The sequence below is a fragment of the Ascaphus truei genome, chromosome 17 (genome assembly GCF_040206685.1).
Source record: "Ascaphus truei isolate aAscTru1 chromosome 17, aAscTru1.hap1, whole genome shotgun sequence".
Classification (NCBI taxonomy): Eukaryota; Metazoa; Chordata; class Amphibia; order Anura; family Ascaphidae; genus Ascaphus; species Ascaphus truei.
In genome coordinates, this window is record NC_134499.1 from 20,109,898 (window position 1) to 20,120,039 (window position 10,142).

Here is a 10,142-nt window from a genome sequence, read left to right on the forward strand (position 1 = left end):
GCCAGGAGCACATCGCAGGCATCGCATAGCCAGGAGCACATCGCAGGCATCGCATAGCCAGCAGCACATCGCAGGCATCGCATAGCCAGGAGCACATCGCAGGCATCGCATAGCCAGGAGCACATCGCATAACCAGGAGCGCATCGCATAGCCAGGAGCGCATCGCAGGCATCGCATAGTCAGGAGCGCATCGCAGGCATCGCATAGCCAGGAGCACATCGCATAGCCAGGAGCGCATCGCATAGCCAGGAGCGCATCGCATAGCCAGGAGCGCATCGCAGGCATCGCATAGCCAGGAGCGCATCGCAGGCATCGCATAGCCAGGAGCACATCGCAGGCATCGCATAGCCAGGAGCACATCGCAGGCATCGCATAGCCAGGGGCACATCGCAGGCATCGCTAGCCAGGGGCACATCGCAGGCATCGCATAGCCAGGAGCGCATCGCAGGCATCGCATAGCCAGGAGCGCATCGCAGGCATCGCATAGCCAGGAGCACATCGCATAGCCAGGAGCACATCGCAGGCATCGCATAGCCAGGGGCACATCGCAGGCATCGCATAGCATGGGGCACATCGCATAGCCAAGGGCACATCGCAGGCCACGCATCGCAAGCATCGCATAGCCAGGAGCACATCGCAGGCATCGCATAGCCAGGAGCACATCGCAGGCATCGCATAGCCAGGGGCACATCGCAGGCATCGCTAGCCAGGAGCACATCGCAGGCATTGCATAGCCAGGAGCGCATCGCAAGCATCGCTAGCCAGGGGCACATCGCATGCATCGCATAGCCAGGAGCGCATCGCAGGCATCGCATAGCCAGGAGCGCATCGCATGCATCGCATAGCCAGGAGCGCATCGCATGCATCGCATAGCCAGGAGCGCATCGCAGGCATCGCATAGCCAGGAGCGCATCGCATGCATCGCATAGCCAGGAGCGCATCGCATAGCCAGGGGCACATCGCAGGCATCGCATAGCCAGGAGCACATCGCAGGCATCGCATAGCCAAGGGCACATCGCAGGCATCGCATAGCCAGGAGCACATCGCAGGCATCGCATAGCCAGGAGCACATCGCAGGCATCGCATAGCCAGGAGCACATCGCATAGCCAAGACCGCATCGCAGGCATCGCATAGCCAAGACCGCATCGCAGGCATCGCATAGCCAGGAGCACCTCGCAGGCATCGCATAGCCAGGAGCACATCGCAGGCATCGCATAGCCAGGAGCACATCGCAGGCATCGCATAGCCAGGAGCGCATCGCAGGCATCGCATAGCCAGGAGCACATCGCAGGCATCGCATAGCCAGGGGCACATCGCAGGCATCGCTAGCCAGGGGCGCATCGCAGGCATCGCATAGCCAGGAGCGCATCGCAGGCATCGCATAGCCAGGGGCACATCGCAGGCATCGCATAGCCAGGAGCGCATCGCAGGCATCGCATAGCCAGGAGCGCATCGCAGGCATCGCATAGCCAGGAGCACATCGCAGGCATCGCTAGCCAGGGGCACATCGCAGGCATCGCATAGCCAGGAGCGCATCGCAGGCATCGCTAGCCAGGGGCACATCGCAGGCATCGCATAGCCAGGAGCGCATCGCAGGCATCGCATAGCCAGGAGCGCATCGCAGGCATCGCATAGCCAGGAGCACATCGCAGGCATCGCATAGCCAGGAGCGCATCGCAGGCATCGCATAGCCAAGGGCACATCACAGGCATCGCATAGCCAGGAGCACATCGCAGGCATCGCATAGCCAGGAGCACATCGCAGGCATCGCATAGCCAGGAGCACATCGCAGGCATCGCATAGCCAGGAGCGCATTGCAGGCATCGCATAGCCAGGGGCACATCGCAGGCATCGCATAGCCAGGAGCACATCGCAGGCATCGCATAGCCAGGAGCGCATTGCAGGCATCGCATAGCCAGGGGCACATCGCAGGCATCGCATAGCCAGGAGCACATCGCAGGCATCGCATAGCCAGGGGCACATCGCATAGCCAGGGGCACATCGCAGGCATCGCATAGCCAGGGGCACATCGCAGGCATCGCATAGCCAGGAGCACATCGCAGGCATCGCATAGCCAGGGGCACATCGCAGGCATCGCATAGCCAGGAGCGCATCGCAGGCATCGCATAGCCAGGAGCGCATCGCATAGCCAGGAGCACATTGCAGGCATCGCATAGCCAGGAGCGCATCGCAGGCATCGCATAGCCAGGAGCACATCGCAGGGGCACATAAAGGCTTAATGTGCCTATCGCGAGGTTTACTTAAACCCCCACCTACAAACGGAGACGACACAGTTTTGTGGAAGTAACAATTGGTCGCAGCTTTATTGCCTTAATAAGACTTGAATATAAACGGTCAGCCAGTCGCTAGTCATTTGTCGTCAGCCCTATTCTCTGTATCTTCCGGCGGGAGCCCTTCTCCAAACCGCCCTAATCTGCCACCCGGCGGGAGCATCTCCCGACAGCCCCATCACCCGCTCATCGTAGGTCCCCTTTTCATGGCCGCCTGGGCCTACACGCATAGGATAGAGCCCAGCTTCCTAAGATTGGTGCCAGGGGTACAGCGCCCGACCGCCTGAGTCGGTGCCTCTGGCCCGCACAATCTTTTCAGGGGGACCGCTATCTGGGGCCCATCCGCATAGGGTGGAGACCCATTTCGGGTATTCACGTTGTCCCTACGATGACTGGCCGGACAGTTCTGCCGAAGCTGTGACGATGGATCGGATAACAGATTCATAAGATATGGTTAGACACAACACAACATTACATTCTCAATGGGGTCGGTGGGAAAAAACAAAAGGTCATTTTGGGGCCTCTGCCTTTCTTTGCAGGCATCCCAGGAAGCACAGGGGCACATCGCAGGCAGCGCATTGCACGGAACGCATCGCAGGAAGTGCATCACAGGAGCAGATTGCAGGAAACGCATCCCAGGAAGCACAGGGGCACATCGCAGGCAGCGCATTGCACGGAACGCATCGCAGGAAGTGCATCACAGGAGCAGATTGCAGGAAACGCATCCCAGGAAGCACAGGGGCACATCGCAGGCAGCGCATTGCACGGAACGCATCGCAGGAAGTGCATAACAGGAGCAGATTGCAGGAAACGCATCGCAGGAAGCACAGGGGCACATCGCAGGCAGCGCATTGCACGAAACGCATCGCAGGAAGTGCATCACAGGAGCAGATTGCAGGAAACGCATCGCAGGAAGCACAGGGGCACATCGCAGGCAGCGCATTGCACGGAACGCATCGCAGGAAGTGCATCACAGGAGCAGATTGCAGGAAACGCATCGCAGGAAGCACAGGGGCACATCGCAGGCAGCGCATTGCACGGAACGCATCGCAGGCAGCGCATCACAGGAGCACATTGCACGAAACGCATCACAGGAAGTACATCACAGGGGCACATTGCAGGTAGCGCATCACAGGAGCACATTGCAGGTAGCGCATCGGAGGAGCACATTGCAGGCAGAGCATCTCAGGAGTACATCGCAGGCAGCACATAGCAGGCAAGTGGTCAAAAAACATGTTGTATTGAACAACAAATCCAACATTTCGGTCCAACATTAGGACCTTCATCAGACCTTTATGTCTGTAAATATCTATATATCTATTTATATATGTGGTAGCCTTCCACGGTTCTACAAATCTATTAAAATTCACCAGATAACAGGCAGGACACCTTCACCATCATTCCCAAGGAGACCCAGGAGGAAAACTTAGCACAACTTGGCGTGTGTGATTTCATCAATACATGAATCATGTTAACTTAACCAGAAACTAAAATAAATATTAAAATAAAATAAATATGCTCATAGTTTGTATCCTGGGACAGGTAGAGGGCAAGGTATAGGACAAAATAAAGGGCCAGGTGTAGGGATAGGGGTAAGTGTAGGTGCAGAGGTAAGTGCAGCCAGGGGCAGTTGTAAGGTTAAGGGTAAAAAAAAGGGGCAGGTAGAGGTGCAGGGGTAAGTGTGGGGGCAGATAGAACTATAGAAGTAGGTGCAACCAGGAGCATGTAAAGGTAAGTGTAGGGGCAGGTAGAAGTATAAGGGTAAGTGTAGGGGCAAGTAGAAGTATAAGGGTAAGTGTAAGGGCAGGTGTATTTGTGTGGCATAGAGTATTCAGACCGTATAATAATGTGATAGCTATGGGGCAGTGTAATGAAGTTTAATCTGAACACAGGACTACATCCCCCAGACTCCTCTGCGGCAAACCCGCCTTGCTTGCAATGTCCGGACTACATCTCCCAGATTCCTCTGCGGCAGACGCTCCCTTGCGTGCAATGTCCGGACTACATCTCCCAGACTGCTCTGCGGCCGACGCTCCCTTGCGTGCAATGTCCGGACTACACCTCCCAGAGATCCGTGAATTGGCCTCGGCGCAGACTTGGCGCATCTGGACTTCATCTCCCAGACTCCCACGCGGCGGGGCGCATGCGCGGCCTGGTGTTTGCGCTCCTCGGGCGGTGACGTTGTCGGGTGGAAGTGTCCGGCCTGTTCAGGGGGCTGCGGCCTCACCCCGATACTGTGCGAGGGACCCGGGGCTTGGGGGGAAGGGTCCGTGTATGTCTAGAAGTATAGCCTGTAGTTAAGGGGTCAGTAGTAGCAAGAGGGGTTCAGAGGTCAGTGTCCGTGGTTGCCAAGGGTTAAGAGATCAGTGTCCATGGTTGCCAAGGGTTAAGAGATCAGTGTCCATGGTTGCCAAGGGTTAAGAGATCAGTGTCCATGGTAGGCACGGTTTCACAGGTCACTGTCCGTGAGAGGGCAGAATATGTGGTAGCCAGGGGTTCAGAGGTCAGTGTTCTGAGAGGCCAGGGGTTTAGAGGTCAGTGTTCATGGTAGCCAGGTGTCCAGAGCTCAGCATCCATTATAGCCAAGGGTTCAAAGGTCAGTGAAGTTGCCCCCTCCTCGTGCCACCATGCTGCGCTCCTTCCCTGCCGCCCGCCTCCTCTCCGCTCTCTCTGGGAGCAGCGTCCTGGTGAAGTGCCTGTGGGGGGCCGTGCTGCTCCTCTACCTGCTCTCCTTCTGGCTGGACACAGCGCAGGCTCTGGCGGTCACTCCTGGACTACTTTTGCCTCCCAACCTGTGGCTGTGGAGCCTTGTCACGCACGGGCTGGTGGAGTTGCACGCTTGGGACGTCCTTGCAAACCTGTGTCTGACACTGGGGGCCGGACGCCGGCTAGAGCCTCTGTGGGGGGCCCCAGAGTTGCTGCTGTTTTACGGACTGGTCAACGTAGCTGCGGGGGTCCTGGGTTCCCTCTGCTTCCTGCTGGCCTACGCGGCCACGTCAGACTTGCACTTTCTGTTCTCTGCCCGCATCCACGGATTCCCGGCCTTCGCCGGAGCTATTCTGGTGGCCCACAAGCAGACAGCGGGAGATGGGCAGATGGTGCCCCAGCGCTGGATGCGGGCGCTGCCCCAGCTGGTCTTGGTGGTGGTGGCAGTGCTGAGTGTGGCTGGCGTGGCGCCAGGCCAGCTGTTGGTGGGGTACAGCCTGGGGCTACTCTCTGGCTGGGTGTATCTGCGCTTCTACCAGCGGCACAGCCGGGGCAGGGGGGACATGTCCGACCACTTCTCCTTTGCCAGCTTCTTCCCCGGCCCTGTGCAACCACCCGCTGCTCTATTAGGGAGCTTGGCGCATGCTGTCCTGGTGAAGCTTCGACTCTGCCCACGAGCGGTCAAGAGGTACGACGTGGGGGCTCCTTCATCCATCACCATCAGTCTGCCGGGGACTGACCCCCAGGACGCAGAGAGGAGGAGGTAATAACAGGGGAGGGTGTTGGGGGGTCTGTCAGTGGGTGCACCGGGTAGGATACACAGGTGACACCTTGCTGTCATCATGCTGATGTAATCGCTGTGCCAGAAGTTTTCAAATGTTGGATTCTGCTGTTTACTGTCAGCTATGACATCAATATGGCGACCTCAAGTCCCACTGGGTGTTACATTTATTCTTTTTAAATTAACTTCTTTGTTGCCAACCTCAACAAACTATGTATGTTCTTGAAACGGGGTGTCGGACGAGGCCCCCGCTCTTTCCAGTTCCTATGTGTGGTGTGGCCACTTATCATAGACGGGGTTTAGCCTTCCCTTCTTGGTTCGCTGGTCTCTGTGTGTGTGTGTGTTGGTGTGAGAACGGTCTCTGTGTGTATGTGTGTGGGAGAGAGCGGCCCGGGCCCTGTGTGTGTGTGTGTGTTGGTGTGAGAACGGTCTCTGTGTGTATGTGTGTGGGAGAGAGCGGCCCGGGCCCTGTGTGTGTGTGTGTGTGTGTGTGTGTGTGTGTGTGTGCGGCCCGGGCCCTGTGTGTGTGTGCGGCCCGGGCCCTGTGTGTGTGTGTGCGGCCCGGGCCCTGTGTGTGTGTGTGGGAGAGAGCGGCCCGGGCCCTGTGTGTGTGTGTGTGAGCGGCCCGGGCCGTGTGTGTGTGTGTGTGAGCGGCCCGGGCCGTGTGTGTGTGTGAGAGCGGCCCGGGCCCTGTGTGTGTGTGTGTGTGTGTGTGTGTGTGTGTGTGTGAGAGCGGCCCGGGCCGTGTGTGTGTGTGTGAGAGCGGCCCGGGCCCTGTGTGTGTGTGTGTGTGAGAGACGGCCCGGGCCCTGTGTGTGTGTGTGTGTGTGTGTGTGGGAGAGGCCCGGGCCCTGTGTGTGTGTGTGTGTGTGTGTGTGTGTGTGTGCGGCCCGGGCCCTGTGTGTGTGTGTGTGGGAGAGAGCGGCCCGGGCCGTGTGTGTGTGTGTGTGTGTGTGTGTGTGTGTGTGTGCGGCCCGGGCCCTGTGTGTGTGTGTGGGAGAGAGCGGCCCGGGCCCTGTGTGTGTGTGTGTGTGTGTGTGTGTGTGTGTGTGTGTGTGGGAGAGAGCGGCCCGGGCCCTGTGTGTGTGTGTGTGGGAGAGAGCGGCCCGGGCCCTGTGTGTGTGTGTGTGTGTGGGAGAGAGCGGCCCGGGCCCTGTGTGTGTGTGTGTGTGTGTGTGTGTGTGTGTGTGTGTGTGAGAGAGCGGCCCGGGCCCTGTGTGTGTGTGTGTGTGTGTGTGAGAGCGGCCCGGGCCCTGTGTGTGTGTGTGTGAGAGAGCGGCCCGGGCCCTGTGTGTGTGTGTGTGTGTGAGAGAGCGGCCCGGGCCCTGTGTGTGTGTGTGTGGGAGAGAGCGGCCCGGGCCGTGTGTGTGTGTGTGTGTGTGCGGCCCGGGCCCTGTGTGTGTGTGGGGGGAGGGGGCGAGGGGAGAGAGCAGCCCGGGCCCTGTGTGTGTGGGGGGGGAGGGGGCGAGGGGAGAGAGCAGCCCGGGCCCTGTGTGTGTGGGGGGGGAGGGGGCGAGGGGAGAGAGCAGCCCGGGCCCTGTGTGTGTGGGGGGGGCGAGGGGAGAGAGCGGCCCGGGTTCTGTGTGTGTGTGGGAGAGCGGCCTGGGCCGTGTGTGTGTGTGTGTGTGTGTGTGTGTGTCAGTCATGTGTATGATCAGTCTGCTGCTGCTGGACACTGAGCAGAGGATTCTGGGAGCTATGTGGCCGGACCACATTGGGAGGTGTGTGTGTGTGGCCTGTGTATGATCAGTATGATGCCGCCGGTCAGTGAGCAGAGGATTCTGGGAGCTTTGTGACCGGAGCACAGTGGGAGGGGGGAGTGTGTGCGAACGCGGGGGGCAGGCCCAGCAAACCCGCTCTGGGAGCCTGGAGGTGTCCGGTTCACATTCTGACCGAGTCTTTCATGTGCACAAGGGCATAAAGCAGATGATTAATAAGGATTGACAGTGACCCGCAGCACACTCGGCTCTGTAAGAGTGTCCCAATGTGAGAGCAGCCTGTCCTCTTCCAAGTAGCCGCTGGGTACAAGTATAAGAGAGACCTTGAAAGGATGCTGAAAGTAAACCATTATTTTTATGCTCCCTGCCCCCCCTGTTATTACCTCTGTGCGCCCTGCTCTCCCCTGGACCCATGATCACGTTATCATCTCTGTGCGCCCTGCTCTCCCCCCGCCCCCCTATGATCACATTGCTATCCGTGTTCCCTGCACTCTCCCGTCCCCCCCCTGATCACTTTGGCATCTCTGTGCGTCCTGCTCTCCCCCCTGCCCCCTGTGATCACGTTATCTCTGTGCCTTGCTCTCCCCTGCCCCCCATGATCACGTTATCTCTGTGCGCCCTGCTCTCCGCCCCCCATGATCACAATGGTCTCATCCCGGGAGCCAAAGCAGAACCCTGAGTACAGCCAGTGATAGAAATGGATTTAAAACATTAGTGGTACTGCATGCTCACTCTTACCATTTATAGCCAGTCCGGGGCCCTGCTCCCATATCTCTGGAAGGTGTGTGTGTCACTTGCCTGCTGCCAGCAGTAGTGCGGTAAATGCTGGGTTACCGTACAGTGTATATTAGATGCAGGGATAGGCCGGGTATATGGTTATAGGTGGGGGTGGTTTGCAGTGATGTTAGTGTCATGCGGGTCACAGTGTCTCCTCTCACCCTCCCTCCAGGCAGCTGGCCCTAAAAGCTCTGAACGAGCGTCTGAAGCGCGTGGAAGACCAGACATCGTGGCCGAGCATGGAGGAAGAGGACGAGGAGGATGAAGATGGCAGTCGAGAGGAGAACTCCTTTCATAGCGTGGGCACCCCAGACACACATGGGGCGCAAGAGCCCAGCTTGGCATCACCACATGAGGCGACATCGCCAGTGTAACCACCCACCAACTTCTGTCCTGCTGTCAGCGACATCACTGGCCCCTGTCCTACCACGTTCCGTGACATCCCGCCGCCGAAGTGGGAGGGGTCCTCCCAGTTCTGTGTCGTGTTGGGACTGACGGGGGCATCCAGTGGGAACACTAAGAATACAAACTTTCCCCCTGGAGCAAATATTAACCTGTCTGCCCCGTGGCTCAGCTCTGAGTGGGGGACACGCCGTGCCATTGAGACACGGGTATCTGTGCTCTGCACCCCGTGCTTAGTTAGGGCTCCCCCTGTGTGCTCTGCACTCCCAAATCACAGTCGGGGTCCCTCTACAATGAACGCCGTCATCACTCTGGCTTCGCATCATCAAACTGTAAACACTGGGCTGAGCTTCCGGTTTTGCTGCCACTGCAGAAACCGGACAGTGACGGGCGTCTCCTCCATCCGCCGGACACGACGCCGGTCACTCCCAGTGCACTGCAGGATGGAGAGGGACCGTGACAGGCTTCTCCATCCGCCGGACATGACGCTAGTCACTCGCAGTGCGGGACAGAGAGGGACCGTGACAGGCGTCTCCACCATCAGCCGGTCACTCCCAGCGCACTGAGGACGGAGAGGGACCGCGAAGTGGTCTCCAGTAGCCGTGTATCTGCCCTGAGTGTAGCCCCCCACATTTCTCTGTGGCTGGGTGTCATCTGACTGGGGGTCATCTTTGTTTGATTTTGAGGGGGCGTGTCATTTTCCTGCAGTTTGGGTTCACTCTTTGAAGGGTGCTGCCCTCCCTCTGGGGGTACCGGCGGGTTTGGGGCTGGAAGAGAAGGGATGTTTTCTTTCTTTTTAACGTTATACAATGTTTTTCTCCAGCTGAGCAGAGACATGTAAATGCTGATTTTCTGTTTGGATTAAATGTTTTGGAAATGAGCTGGGGGTCATGTGATTGTGGCTGACCCCTAGATAATGCAGATTCCATAATGAACTTGGGACAACCTAATAAAAATATGTGAGTCAGGCAGCACTACTGTTAGAAATGTAGATTTACAGCAATAGTCTGTGTACAGTGCCACTGAAACAAGAGGCCCTATCCCCTCTTAAATGCCATACAAACATACAGGAGGTTCCCAGCACTCTAAGGAAAGATACTTGAAACAAGCAGTTTGCCTAGAAAATAATTGAGTGAAGAACAACAATCAGCGGATACAAAAGTGCATAGACAATCACAAAGTGCATAAACGTACATATAGTGATATAAAGAACCAAAAACCCAGAAAAAAGGGGACCTAAGGTAAAAAAAAACAAAAACAAGTGAACGGTAAAATACGTAATCAAGCCCAGGCATCGAGTCTCAGCAAATATGTTCTGGGACCATTATCAAATAGCCCCGTACACAAAAGTGCAAGAAGGAGTAACGTGTAGAATGAACAGAGGAGGGAGCAAACTAAATAAGGAGAGCGACGTTGCGGGGGATGAACCCCTTCTTCAGGCCCATTCCCAAAGGCAATGGTTCTTC

General features: G+C 57.5%; 1 protein-coding gene across 1 annotated transcript; it reads left to right on the forward strand.

The window, feature by feature from the left end:
* The first annotated feature begins 4,353 nt into the window (after positions 1–4,353).
* On the forward strand, positions 4,354–9,556 carry TMEM115 (transmembrane protein 115). Its single transcript, XM_075574207.1, has 3 exons — positions 4,354–4,795; positions 4,827–5,761; positions 8,447–9,556. The coding sequence occupies exons 2-3, from the start codon at positions 4,920–4,922 to the stop codon at positions 8,646–8,648; spliced, it is 1,044 nt and encodes a 347-aa protein (XP_075430322.1). The 5' UTR covers positions 4,354–4,795; positions 4,827–4,919; the 3' UTR covers positions 8,649–9,556.
* The last annotated feature ends 586 nt before the right edge of the window (positions 9,557–10,142 follow it).

Bases quoted from the DNA above. Each gene is read 5' to 3' on its own strand.
- TMEM115 (XM_075574207.1), top strand. From the start codon at position 4,920: ATGCTGCGCTCCTTCCCTGCCGCCCGCCTCCTCTCCGCTCTCTCTGGG. The intron at 5,762-8,446 runs GTAATAACAGGG...CCCTCCCTCCAG, and splicing joins CAGGACGCAGAGAGGAGGAG to GCAGCTGGCCCTAAAAGCTC.